Genomic DNA, 14,660 nt, shown 5'->3' with positions numbered 1-14,660 from the left:
AAAATGAGGTCAAATGCAATGGACATATGGCAGACGAAATCTTAGTCTCATAACAAATCTCAAAATAAGGTATGAAGCATCTAGGACTTCTACCTTATGCAATAAAAAGCTTTATACAAGTACCGGTAGTATAAACCGCCACAAGATAGTTATCCCTATTTCTGGCCTTCTATGACTTATGTCACAGGAAAGTCACAAATCATATTGAGAGTTTCTCACAACAATTTCCAATATATATGACAAGACCACTAACTGTATCGGAAAATAAATATAAAGATGTTTCTATTTTAACGATTTATTGAATATAATAATCCCTGAGCATGCACAGTATATCACAGTTTTTCAATAAAGATAGTTTAATAAACGGTTGCACATATCATATTCAATATAGAAAAATGCTGAACATATCAACACTAAAACAACAAACTATAGGTACTTGTGTACATGACCATTTAAAATATGTCTTTTAAATTGGAGAATGTGAAAAATATTTAAACATTTCCCTTTTAATTTTTTTTAGTTACATTCATAAAAAGCAGCTTTTGTAAAATTTACACTTTTTAAAAAATTTATTACATAAAATACACAGGAAATTCTTACCCTTCCAGTCCACCTGATTCCATCTTCGATCATTGGTGGGTTTCCTAAAGACTATATTCAGTTTTCAGTGCAATATTTGGTGGACTACTGTTGATCTTTCTTGTATTCTTTTAACCCTTATGTTTGATGGCCTTCTGGTAGTCCTCTTAGTACTTACTTTTCATACAAGGTATCCTTTAAGAGATTGATTTTTATTTTTGCTCAACTTTTTCTAATTTCAGACCATACAAGTTTTCTGAAGTCCTTACTTTCATATGAAATCAATTAATCTTTAATAAAATGTTTATATACGGTATATAGTTTTTATTTACATCACAATGCCATTATCTTATGAGCTGCATCGGAAAGAAATCAACCACATTGGCACTCATACCACATCTTCCTATATCTACTTATAAAATGAATACTTATATATCTGTAATCCTATTTCAGGTTGAAAATATTTCTATAGAATGTCTGTGTAACTGTTGGAAAAATTACTTGTTATAAGAATTTTTACAAAAGAGACTAACATGTATTTTCCATTTGGTATTTGAATGTCCCAAAATCAATCTATATCTTATACATGTACATGTATAGTTGCACTTGCATTATGTCAATTTCTATCCATCTCAGCTCTTTTGAACCAGGTGCTCAACAGGGCGCAGCTTCATACGACCGTAGAGGTTGAACCCTGTACAGTTGGGGCAAGTATGGACACAACATTCAAGATTGATACAGCCCTGAATTTGGATTGCGATCAAATTTTTGACATAATGAGTTTCTGACACAAAACAAATGTCAAGATCTTACAAATCTATTGAGCAATATTGTGCAATTAAAGATTTCTTCTTAAAACTTTTCAAAAATTTGGAACTTGAGAAATTTGGAATAAAAATGAAAGCTGCTACCACCCCCCTTTTTTTTGCAATTAGTCTAAAACCTGACATTTCTTTAAACATAATTTACAAGTAGTGTAAGAAAGGTAAATCAGAACATAACCAACATTGTATGTCAAATGTTTTTGAATTAACTCACTAACACTGCTTTTTAAAATTGTCTTAATTGTCCATTGACCAGTTTCCCTTTTTTTGGCCCTTTTGCCCCTAATTCCAAAAAGAAATTTGAGCAAAAACCCCCAGAGTCAATACTAACCATGCCTTCATGATATGGAAACTTGTGGTATAATTTCAAAGAGATTCATACACTTAAACACAAGTTATTGTTTGAAAACTATAACCAATATTTAGAGTTGGCAAATAATATACTGTAATTTCAGAAATTATTGCTTTAATATAATGAAAGTTGCCGAAATCAAGAACACCACTAATTTACATGATTATAAAATCTGAACCTTACATTTGCCATATATATAATTTGTATATTTTTTATAATTCATAATCATAATTCAAATCATCTAATTATTAACTGGTATTTTTTTAACGAAAATCTGGTGATAAAATTGAGCTTTTTTCATTTTCCAAAACATTGACTTTCATTTGGTCCCCAAGAACATGTATTTATGTTACAGTGAATTTGTATAATCAGGGATTATGTAGAATCACTAAAATCCTTAGTAATTATATATAATCCCTAATGATATATTCAAATATGACATTCTTCTTTAGCTTTGGGTACAAAGCCATGTTCTAATTCTAATAGAACATGGGCTGCACGTGATTGACGTCACAATTGAAATTGCAACGTCAGATGAATTTTGAACAACGCCAGAGATCAAAATAAACATTTTTGTTGATGTTGCTCGCTAGGAAATTAAATAAAAACATTCTAAAAGTAAGTTTAAATGTTTCTGTTCTTTTTTTATTTATAAACTGTTGATTTTTCTATAACGTTTTTGTTCATCAAATCAATATGGCGACATTTTGACCATCTACTATAGGTCCGCTTCGAAGTACAAAAGTTCAAAATATTCCTATTAGAATTGAAATTATTCTATCATGCCATGCTCTATGCTCATTTAACATGAATAGGCATTATATTTGTAAACATTTAATACCTCTCTATTGCTCGGTATGAAGATATTAACAAATATAATGCCTACCCATGTTAAAATGAGCATAGAGCATGGCATGAAAGAATTATTTCTTAAACTAACACAGGGTTTTGAGATAAAAGTTGAAGACTTCAAAATGAATAACACCAAAATTCCACTTATATAGAGATAACTTTACATGTATTGTTTGTTTATTAAAAGCCAGTATCAAACGGATATTCATGTTCTATTTGTAAAAACAAATGGTGAAGAAGATTATTTTTCATTTATTTTTGTGCAAATGAACAAGAAGAGAACTTACCCATCTAAATTTAATAGAAAAACAGGCAGAACTAAGGATTGAAATCAAAACAAAATTTTATAGGATTGATTGATTGTTGTTTGATTTACGCCACATTAGCCAAAATTTTATAGGAAGCAGGGGTAGTGTTCTTAAAGCTATCTTAGGATTAGGACGTGTCCTAAGACCATCTTAATACAAGTCTTTATCTTAAGTCATGTTCTTGAAGCTCTCTTATCATAGGATATATCGCATTTTTCGTCCTAAATTCAGGACACATAATTAGATATCTTAGATCATCCTATCTTCATGCTAACATGATAAAGTTTGAACATTATTTTTTTCTCATTAATTTACGTGAAGATGAACATGAAATGAAACACTCGTATATAAAGTAATTGTGCATTTAGTGTAATATTCTCATAACAATTCCACAGGGTAAAAAAGGAAAGGGAAACCCAAAAAACATAATGGCAATTGTTTACAAAAAATCTGAAGAAGGATATCACCTGGTCACAAAACATGGTATCTTGCTCCAACTAGGTCGAGGTTGCTATTTCCCTTTTTTGGGGAGTACCTACAAATATTTTTAATGAACTTTTTATTTCTCTTAGGTGTGTCGTAAAATCTGCTTCAATATGTGAAGGAAAAGGTTTTTTAAATGTGGATATTGTAGTAAAAACAGATGTGAAGCATATTATTTTAATACATTGTGTTAAACATTTTGATATATTGTGCCTAACATTCTAAAAACATTGGGGTTATCATTTTGATAAATTGTGCATAACATATTACAATTTATGTTTATAATTATTTTACTTTTATTCATTTCATTACAAATAAAACAATTTCTTCATTTCAGTTATACATAATCCCTGAAAATCTTAGGGATTCTATATAATCCCTAAACTAGCCAGTGATTCTACATAATCCCTGAAAATTTCAGGGATTCTACATAATCACTGATTATACAAATTCACTGTAACATATATAACTATTATCGATTATGATTTAAAGAATCCAAGGATATGATAAATACAAATAAGGTCAACATCTCCACACATTGTAAATTAACATAAACATGCACTAGGGGAGATAACTTCAACTGCTTTGACTTTACACTTACTGCTCTTGATTTTATGATTTGGAAATCTGTCCAATCATTTTGATTCTCTTTGAAACCCACTCCTTTTCATCTTCCATGTCATGTTTCTCATAGAATTTCAATAATTTGTTATATCTTATAAGTATATCAAAGCCAACTAATTTCTGAAGTTTGTGTAGATCAACAGGACAAAGATGCATAGGCTGACGGAAATCTTCTGAAAGATGACCCGACCCATTCATACAACAGTCATAAAATATACAATGATCAATGCCTAAAAGATGATTAATTTCATGAACTAAAAGTTTACAACTTCTTTGAAACATAATCTTTCGAATGTTTTCTTGCGTCTGTTTTTTGTCCATGGTAACATCAAACCAATCAGCTTGTGAAAATGACAGGGAAGGATTGTAACGATAAAAGCTAAAGATAGCCACACGATGATTTCCAGCAGCCATTCCTGCCACAAAGAGATCTGTATCATCACAAAACAAATCACTCATAGTCAACCCAATCAAACAAAGTGCATCATCTGGAATTTTGAGATGAAGCATTTTCAGTAAATCTTTAACACCCAACTGATATTGAGTGCCTTTAAATCTACTTTCTAATGTGTGTTGTTTTGTTCTTGAACTACTTCTCTTTGTATTGCTTTTCAACTGACTTGCCTCTGATGGATGTTCTACCCATAATGCTTTTCTATCATTACTTTTGACATCAAGATCTACACCCGGCAATGTAGATACAGGAACTCCTAAATAGATCTCAGCAAACTTGGCAAGCTCATCAAAATAGAAGTAATGATGGCCATCAAATTTTCCAACAGGTACAATATAAATTTTACCATCTGGATATTTCTCCAGTATGTTGGTTCCTTCAGGAACAAATCTCTGTTTCAAACTCTTTCTCTTCCTAGATGATATCCACGGACAATCCTGTAGAAACTGTTTGTAGGTTTGTCCTTCCTCATTGTATTGTGCTAACCAGTCATCTATATTTGTAGGTTTAGGAACTGGTTTGAAGAATTCAAAATTGTCATGTTTCAATGCATGGTATTCTAGTGGAACACCACTATCAAAGCCAATAGCCTTGAGTTGTTTATCTTTGTTTGGAGGTCTAAATCCTGATGCATATGGTACATATTTACTGTTCACCTTTGTTTTCTTTATTTTAGGCATCTTCAGTTTCTGCAATTGAAATGGGAGAAATTGCTTATGTTTTATGTTATACAGTAATATAGCATTCCAAAAGCCAAAAGACATGCCTTTTATGATTGACATGTATATGCATTGGTAAAATCTGGTTTGTCATAACACTTTTGTAAAGTTTACCTTTACAGTGCTACTATTATAGTTGTAAACAGAATAAGATTGAGTTATCTCCCATGTAATGTTGTTAAAAGACTATTGTATCTTACTTACATTTTAAATCTGCTCCCAGTCTTGGTAAAAAACAAAAAAATGTGGATTTTAATGGATAAATAGCCTTTTTTTTTTTAAACAATATTAGTATACTAGCACTGCACGTGGTATAGGAGTTCATATAAGAGCTATCAATGGATGAGAAAGGTTCGATTATAAAAAAACCTATCATTTTTGTTATGTTCATATTAACCCTGATGTTCTCTCTCTCACTAACAGTATCATTTTCAATGCTATATTTGACACAAAAGATGATATACTGCTATTGCTCTCAAAATAAAAAATAAAGATGGAAATTCTTTTAATATATAGTACATGTAGCAAACTAAAACAATGTCAATGAAAGTGATAATGATATAGAACAGATTTTAAATTATTTCTACTGGTGCATTTTTTATAAAGTCAATACGTCTAGAAATCCATTCAGCTTCTTCATTCATACCATGATGCTGATAAAATTTGAGGAGATTTTCATATCTTGTTAAAACATTAAATCCCACAAGTGTTTGAAGTTTATGTAAATCCACTGGACATAAATGCATAGGCTGACGAAAATCTTCTTCTAAATGTCCAGAACCATTCATGCAACACTCAAAGAATATGCAATGTCCGATACCCAATAAGTGCCCTATCTCATGCACAAGTAATTTACAACTTCTTTGGAATGTAAGCTTCTGAATATGCTCCTGAGACATACGCTGATTTCTACGAATATTATACCAATAAGCATTGGAAAAAGTTAGTGATGGATCATAACGGAAGAAACTGAATACTGCCACATGATCTCCACCTGCAGCCCAACCAGCAACAAATAAGTCTGATTGTTCTCTGTATAAATCACTCATTGTTAATCCAATCACTGACAAGGCATCTTTGGGAATATTTTGACGAAGCATATATAACAAACTGGCTATTCCTATCTGGTGATGTTTGCCATAGAATCTACTTTCCAAAGCTATATTGCTAGGAGGTATTGAACTCTCACCATTAGATGAGCTTTCCGAAACACTATTTGTCCAATAAACTTTTTTATCTGTGAAATTCACATCAATATCAATTCCATTTAGGATAACAACAGGTATTCCTAAATATATTTCAGCAAAACTTGCTAGTTCATTGAAGTGGATAAAGCCTTTGCCACTAAATTTCCCAATCGGTAAAAGATATATTTTCCCGTCAGGATATTTGTCACCTAGATTTGTACCAGTTGGAATAAACTTCTGATTTATACCATTGACCGGACTTGGTGATAACCATGAGCATGTCGATAAATAGTCAGCATAGGTCTGACCAGGAGCAACATACTGTGCTAACCAATCATCAATACTTGTTGGTGTCGGAATTGGATTGAAACATATAAAATCTTTATCAGGCTGACAATTAAATTCAGGTGGTACAAAACCATCACACCCCACAGCTTCAATGTGTTCTCTGTTGGTAGGAGGAACATAGCCAGAGGCATAAGGTATATACTTCACAGTTTTAGTCCTCTTTGTTCTTACTTTTGGCATTTCTATTGGCATACGATATCCATATATAAGCCACTACAAACAAAATTTATCAAATTAGGACCACAACAACATTATTTATGATTGACATAAACTTTTACATAAACTTGGTGTTCCTAAGAGCTTGTAGATTTTGAAAAAGAGCTGACTATTATGCCGCTACAAGGCAGCAGTCACAAAGTGGAAAGGGATTGATATAAGTTGTCATAACTTATTCAGCTGTTTTAAGTTGTCATAACTTATTCAGCTGTTTAGTTGTCATAACTTATTCAGTTGTTTCCCAATCCACTATAAACTGATAAATAAATATACAATTAAACTGAAAGAAATCAGCATGTTACCAACATAAACAAACTCCTCATTTTCATAGATGTCAAAACTGATACTACTGGTCTGAGACCACAATTGTCGTCCCTTGATTTTTTGATTTTCGTTGTTCACAAATATAGTCCCTAGTGTTGACAGTGGGTAACTTGCCATTAATTTTTATACCCCTTCCAAATTTATTTCTCCATGTTTAATGCCTCAAATTGCAAGTAGGGGGGTGAAATTACACTGTAAAAAAATTTGGGTCCAGAATTTTTAAGGAAAGTAGTGATGTGGTCCAGCTGAAAAAGGTTTAAAATTAGCACTTCGGAAGCTGTCAAAAGATTTCACGACGCCCTATAACATAAAATTGTCCATATTTTGAGTTAGAGCCGATGAAGTTTTCTATAACTTCAGGGATCTCCATGGATGAAAATTGAACCATGGAGGAAATTTCACCATCACAAACCGTGCGTACGCCGTACAGTGAAGCGTGAACAAAGTATACCATCACTCCACATAAGGATTGGTGAACATGCTAACTCATTGCTTATTTAAATTATATTTATTTGAATTTTCATTGTAAATACTATAAAATAGAAGTATAACTTCAAAGGCCAAGCCTTCATGCCCCCCACTTTAGTCGAGAATGACTGTACAAGCTCAGGTACAAGTGATTAGCGATCTTAATCCAGATATCCCTCAGGTGTTAGAACTGTATTGGATTATAATATAAAAAAGCCTGAGGGTTATGCAATTACATGCATTTGATTATAATTGCTAAAAAAAATGGCGTCGGGCTACTAAAACGATAACAGTTTTGAAAGATGGCGGAAGACAATTTAAGGATGGCGCAGGTCATTTGACGATGGCGGAAGACATTTGAACAATGGAGCAGGTCATTTGACGATGGCGCAAGACATTTGAACGATGGCGCCCCGCCGTTCAAATGTCTTGCGCCATTGTTCAAATGTCTTGCGCCATCGTCAAATGACCTGCGACATCGTTAAATTGTCTTCCGCCATCGTGGATCCCTGAATTTTGATATAATTTGTCCCAAAAGTAGTACAACACACTGTTAAAGTTTCTTTGAGAAAGTACAGGTGGGATTTTTTTTATTTTCATTTATGTTGTTAAAGAAATGCACTACGAAATAATTGTGGTCTCGGACCTACTATAAGACATAACCTGATAACTGTGTTATAACTTATAGTAGTCTCGGGTCAAAATGACACAAAAAGGGTACCTTTTCAAGTTTGAAAACAATTAAATTAAAAATTGGAAACAATCTTACGTGTAAATGGTTTAGTGGTTCTTTCGTTTCAATATCATGTTAATTATAACTGTACTGTCACTGTCAGCTGTTTTCTTCAGTGGTTGTGCAATCAAGTTTTCTATGTAAAGGTAAAAATAGTGTCAGAACTGGTACCCTATTTTATTACTCCTTAGCTCTATACGATAATTTAAATTCGGCTACCAGGAAAACTAATTACGGCGGGAAAGTAATTGTTTTTCAGATTCAGCAATAATATAATCAGATAATTTTTTTACACTATAGCTTTTCATCTACTTGAGAGGTAATTTTAAAGATAATACGAGGCAGGCATTACCTGTAAATGGGGACAAAGTCTGTATGAATTATTTTTTTGTAACAATAATTGTTAAAAAAAGGGGATGAACATCTAGGATGTAACTGCATAGCCATAGGACAGTTATTATATTGACTGCATGAACATTAACAATAACCCCAGTTCAAAGGTTTCATCTGTGATAACTTAAACTATAGAGGTAGTTTTGAAAAAAGGCAACAATATCACTGGCCATGTTGTCAAATGAGTGGGCCATTTGTTTACAATAAAAACAATAAAAAAGTGTATAGTTAAGCAAAGAGGTACTGGTAGTGATACACAGGGCTCACGCTACCAGGCGACTTGGGCGAAGAAGTCGCTTTCCCGACCATCACTTCGCTTTCCCTAACCCCCAAAAACAAAAACAAGTCGCCTTGTACTTGACGATATTCGCTTTCAGTCGCTTCTGTCATCGGACATTTTCATTTTTTACCAAGTTGATGAAACATCAATTTTTTATTGATAATTAAAGAAATTCCGACATAAACGATTCATTATCTTAAGAAAAGAGGTTGAAGCATTGTCTTTGCAGTGTGTAGCAGGTTATTTGATAAAAATAAAACTTTTTATCACTTCGTGCATTTCCGCAAGTTCCAGTGATTGTTACTCGAAAACGTACATCAGCCTAAATTTCGGCGGCAAAAAAGTTTGTTACTTCATTTAAACATGATAAAAGTTGCCTCCAGTAAATGTTTAATCCATTTATTGCATTAAAAACGTCATGTTCCTTTCCAAATAACTTGTCAAACATCGTTTATTTTTGTAAATTTTCTTGCAATCGTCCGCCATTGACCGATTTCTAAACTATGGATCTGAACCAGACCAGCTATGACCGAAATCCTTACTTTTACAATAATTACTACGGACCCGCTGGAACAGCTGACAGAAAAATATTGATCCCAAATGGAAAATTTTCTTATTCCACACGCATTGCGAGACTTTTGGTTACATCTTATTGATTGGTGTAAATAATTCCCTATTTTTTTATGGATTGTATCAAACTATTGATTAAAGTTGCTTAACTCAGTCTCTGAGACTATTATACTATCAATATCAATATATTTTGGCACAGCTTTATAACTTTTATATTTTTTTATGAGAAACACAGAATTTCATACACATGATAGTTTTGAATTAAATTGTAATTGATATAGTATAATTTCTTTACATTTTTTAAAATATTTTTTTTTTTTAGTGCTAGTCTAGATATTAAATATTTAGTTGGTAGTTTCTCACAAGAACCTTAGTAAAACTTAAACAACTTTTAATTTGAAATGTTACTTTAATTGTATACTCAGATATGGTTTGAACAATATAACATGATATAAAAAGAACATTATTTACATATGACCCTTTATACTATAGTAAAATCCAAACATTGTAGCACACCGCGCGAATGAGCACTTCTCTTTCAAATCTCACCACTTCTCCCTATCAGTTTCAAAAAGAGAAGTCCCAATAATTCTGAAGTAGTGTGAGCCCTGGATACATGTATGATACATGTACTTACCTTCACAAATTTAAAGTTGTTTATAATAAATTATATCATGAATGATAGTTAATTAAAAAAAAGGGGGGTATACTGTTTTACCTCTGTCTGTCCTTCCGTCAGTCCATCAGTCAGTCCGTCCGTCCCATGAATATTTTTCGTCATATTTTTCTCAGGAACTACACTACCAGGATTTCTGAAATTTCAGGCTTGATATAAGTCAGCTATACTGTGTGGTGCGTTTTCTGATAAATCACTCGACAACTTCCTGTTTACCGAACACTTGTATCATTTTTACACCTGATAGCCAAGTTGAAAATTTGTTCGTCACATTTTTCTCAGGAACTGCACTACCAGGATTTCTGATATTTGGTTTCAGACTTGATATAAGTCAGCTATACTGTGTGATGCGTTTTCAGATTCATCACTCGACAATTTCCTGTTTACCGAACACTTGTATTATTTTACACATGATAACCAAGTTGAAAATTTTTGTCACATTTTTCTCAGGAACTACAATACAAGGATTTCTTAAATTTGGTTTCAGGGTTTATATAAGTCTGCAATACTGTGTGATGCGTTTTCAGATTCATCACTCGACAACTTCCTGTTTACCATGTTTATCGAACACTTGTATGATTTTACATACATGTATAGCCAAGTTGAAAATTTTCGTCACATTTTTCTCAGGAATTACTATACAAGGATTTCTGAAATTTGGTTTCAGGATTTATACAAGTCAGCTATACCGTGTAATGCGTTTTCAGATTCATCACTCAACAACTTTCTGTTTACCGAACACTTGCATATTTTTACACTATTAAAATTATCCACTTGCGGCGGGGGTATCATCAGTGAGCAGTAGTTACCATAAAAAGTTCACTTGTTATATTATACTTTGTTTATTTAAGCACCTTCAGCAGGAATGAAAAACAAATTGATAGCAAAATCTAGATAATTTTTTTATATTCTGAAACTAGAAATGCATTTAGATTATATTAATCTTGGTCCAGCCATGTTCTTGAACTTTTTCAGGCACACAGTTTGTCTGTACTCAAAGTGAAATTTGTGGTGTAAATATGGCCATATTTGAGAAAAGGTTAACTGATGATACTGTCTTTGAAGATAAATAAGGCAGTATCATAAAAATAAAGTTTATTCCCTTGCTTTTAAGTTTAAAACATAAAGAATGGAAAATTAAATTGTAAATAGCAATCATGTACATTCTTACTTAATTTCATGAAAAAGATAATTTTCAATGATCTAAACACACAAATATTATTTCTGGTATATGTGTCTTCCCAATTTCATTATAAATCACATAAAAAAACTCCCAAAATCCCCTAACTCGAATAATTCAAGCCCTTTCCGTGTCCGATTTTTCTCCCACACAAGGGCTTGAACTCCTTATGATCATTGGCCGCGTCGCCTGCTCTCTGAGAGAGAGAGCAAATCGGCGGCGATCAGGATAATGAGTCTGCGTAACTGTCTTGTAATTGTCTCACCAAACATGTGTGTTCAATTAACACAAATCGGATAATAATTAATTAACATCAATTAACATCAGTTTACATCATTTAACATCAATTAACATCCGGAACTCCTCCTTCTTTAGCTGCCAACTTAAAAATCAAAATTCCTATATTGCATAGTGGTGTGAATTTTCCGGTTGACGGTCTTTATCGAGGAAGATGTTCAGGCGTTAATGTAGCCTTCGTAGATCAGCGGAATAAAACGACTGAATTATTCGGGTTAAAAATCACCAGGGTATTTTCCCCCAAAATACACAGAAAGACCCCTGGTGGCCTGCTTAATATGTCCATACATGTGTATGGTTCATGCAAGAGTATACATCTATAATTGGGACTAAATGATTATATAGTTTAAAACTCGGACCAACTCAGATAATATCCATATGTTAATGCTCATTGTTTATGTTTGTTTTCAGGTATGAATGAGAATTCATCATGTCCAGAGAAGATATAAATTTTGTTGTAGAAATATTACAAACGTAGGTAGATTATTTTTTTTTTTATCTTTTCGTAGTACAAAAGTCAGATTTCCTTTCCTTACCTGTGCAATATGAGTCACTTCAGTTTTCAAGCTTTGCTATACAATAAAAAGGTCATTGAATGAATATATTGCTATTTATTAAGTCTCATAAAATATGTATGGAGTAAAAAAAATTTAGCAACATACATTTTGATTATAAGAACTTTATATTAGAGTTAAGACAGTTCTGGAGGTCATGCAATATAAACTACTCCTGACAATATTATTATACAGAAATGTTCAGATTCTGTAAAGAAGGAAGTCTTGTAAAAGGTGAGTGAAACAAATGTATTTGCTGATTATGGGACACTGTATCATACATTATATTTGATGATTATGGAACATTGTATGACACATAACATCTAAGAATTGTAACCATGTGGCTAAGATTTTTATTATTGTTTCAGTTTCGATCAATTTACATCGTATGAATGCAGGCAAAAGATATACATTTTATGGGAGACATTCTTCACAAACACAGAAAAAGGTAAAGTTTGTATATTATTGATTGTTTTGTTGTCAATTATTTCACTTCATGTTCAAATATGGGTTGTATTTTGAGCATTTGATATAGGAGGGGCCTGATTGGTGGGTCTCATCACGATTCACAAGTTGATTTTTTTGTCAATCACGATTCACAGAAAATATATTAAAAAAAAAAGAAATCTGAAGAAAAACGGATCAAGATAGCGAAATTGCGCTGATCACGAAGAACGAAAATAACCCATCAGGCCCCTCATATAGCCATAACAGTATACTATCTATAAATTATGTGACAGTTAGAGCTATTTCAGGCTTTTATTGTGCCATAGGAATTGCCATGAGAATTGAATAGTATAAATTTTATCTGTGAAACATAAAAATGTTGTGACTCGAAGATTCATCAAATATTGCAATGTGAATAAAGTGATTCATTTAAACATAAATTATGTTGGTTAACAACTACAAATTGGATGGAAATATTGATATAATGAATATGAAATGTATCAGGTGTTCTAATATGACATTCTTCTTTCGCTTTGAAAACAAAGCCATGTTCTAATTACAATATAACATGGGCTGCACGTGAATCACACCAGCAAATGAAATGGACATTTTTGTTGGTGTTCCTCACTAGGAAATAAGATAAAAGTAAGTTTAAATACTTGATTTTCTATAACGTTTTGGTTCATCAAATCAAAATGGCTGTCTTATAAGAATGTTTTATAGGTCTGCTTCTTAGGTATAACCTAGACTACCAATGAGGGTCTCATACAGTCAGACTTGATTGTCAACCATGTTTATTATGTTTCTTCTTGATTTTAGTTGCACAATCCCTGAAGGAAAACCAGGATAAGAGTGAGTGTTGTACCATCCTGCAATGGTTTCTTATTTTAACTAAAAATAAGAGTGAAATATTCCTTGCTACACCTCAGCATCAAGGAGATGAAACTCCAGTTCTATCACAAGTCAGGACTGATTCAGAGGAAGAGAAAATATCGTTTGGTAAGTAAAAATGTACTATTTTAAAATGTTTCATAAGATAAATTTTAGAAGATGTCAAAAAGTGCTTCAAAACATGGGTTGCACTAGATGTATTTGATGAGTAGTTAGTCTGTTGAAGTGTTACTCATGTTTTGTTTATGATTATAAGTGATTCAAGCATAAAAAACTAATGTTATAGAATCTTACACTACAATAAAAGTAAAAGACTTTGTTAAAGAAATCATTAAGACAGCAACCCCACACCAGAATTAAATAAAGAACACACCCAGAGGTCACAATTCAATCTTCAATGAAGTTACCAGACAGGTTGTGAATAAAGAGACTGTTGAAGATCTACTCTCACCAACTTATATTTTAAAAGCTGCTTAACATAAAATATTAAAAAAATATATATAGTACATGTATTTCAATTTCTTAGATTTTCTGAAAACTATGTCTAAATAAACTGCACATTTTCTAAAGATCTTATTGAATGCATCATCATAACAGGATATATTGTTTCCATACTAAGGATTTTCATTTTATTAGCTCACCTGGCCCGAAGGGCCAAGTGAGCTTTTCCCATCACTTGGCGTCCGGCGTCCGGCGTCGTCGTCGTCCGTCGTCCGTCGTCGTCCGTCGTCGTTAACTTTTACAAAAATCTTCTCCTCTGAAACTACTGGAGCAAATTAAACCAAACTTGGCCACAATCATCATTGGGGTATCTAGTTTAAAAAATGTGTGGCGTGACCCGGCCAACCAACCAAGATGGCCGCCATGGCTAAAAATAGAACATAGGGGTAAAATGCAGTTT

At 32.6% G+C, this 14,660-nt stretch overlaps 2 protein-coding genes across 5 annotated transcripts in view; one reads left to right on the top strand and one right to left on the bottom strand.

Annotated features, from left to right (window-relative positions):
- Positions 1-1,982: 1,982 nt before the first annotated feature.
- On the bottom strand, positions 1,983-8,622 carry LOC139519107 (archaemetzincin-2-like). Of its 4 annotated transcripts, none has more exons than XR_011663514.1 (3): positions 8,508-8,622; positions 3,913-6,943; positions 2,852-3,076 (listed from the first exon to the last, which is right to left on the bottom strand). XR_011663514.1 is itself a non-coding variant. In XM_071310915.1 (2 exons), exon 2 carries the CDS (start codon positions 5,154-5,156, stop codon positions 4,011-4,013), a length of 1,146 nt encoding a protein of 381 aa, XP_071167016.1. In that variant the 5' UTR covers positions 5,157-5,165; positions 8,508-8,619; the 3' UTR covers positions 1,983-4,010. The 4 variants fall into 4 exon arrangements, 2 of the variants coding, with proteins under 2 accessions (XP_071167016.1, XP_071167015.1); XR_011663515.1 differs by having other exon boundaries at positions 3,913-5,165; positions 8,508-8,619; XM_071310915.1 differs by having other exon boundaries at positions 1,983-5,165; positions 8,508-8,619.
- A 62-nt stretch (positions 8,623-8,684) lies between these two features.
- Positions 8,685-14,660, top strand: part of LOC139521746 (serine/threonine-protein kinase ATR-like) — a 91,172-nt gene continuing 85,196 nt past the window's right edge. Inside the window, exons 1-4 of the mRNA XM_071315318.1 lie at positions 8,685-8,790; positions 12,279-12,341; positions 12,790-12,869; positions 13,688-13,867. Of these exons, the coding sequence (XP_071171419.1) occupies positions 12,298-12,341; positions 12,790-12,869; positions 13,688-13,867 (304 nt within the window). The 5' untranslated portion in view covers positions 8,685-8,790; positions 12,279-12,297. The remainder of the gene's footprint in view (positions 8,791-12,278; positions 12,342-12,789; positions 12,870-13,687; positions 13,868-14,660) is intronic.

The sequence above is a fragment of the Mytilus edulis genome, chromosome 4 (genome assembly GCF_963676685.1).
Source record: "Mytilus edulis chromosome 4, xbMytEdul2.2, whole genome shotgun sequence".
Taxonomy (NCBI): domain Eukaryota; kingdom Metazoa; phylum Mollusca; class Bivalvia; order Mytilida; family Mytilidae; genus Mytilus; species Mytilus edulis.
This window is presented reverse-complemented; position numbering and strand designations above follow the sequence as displayed.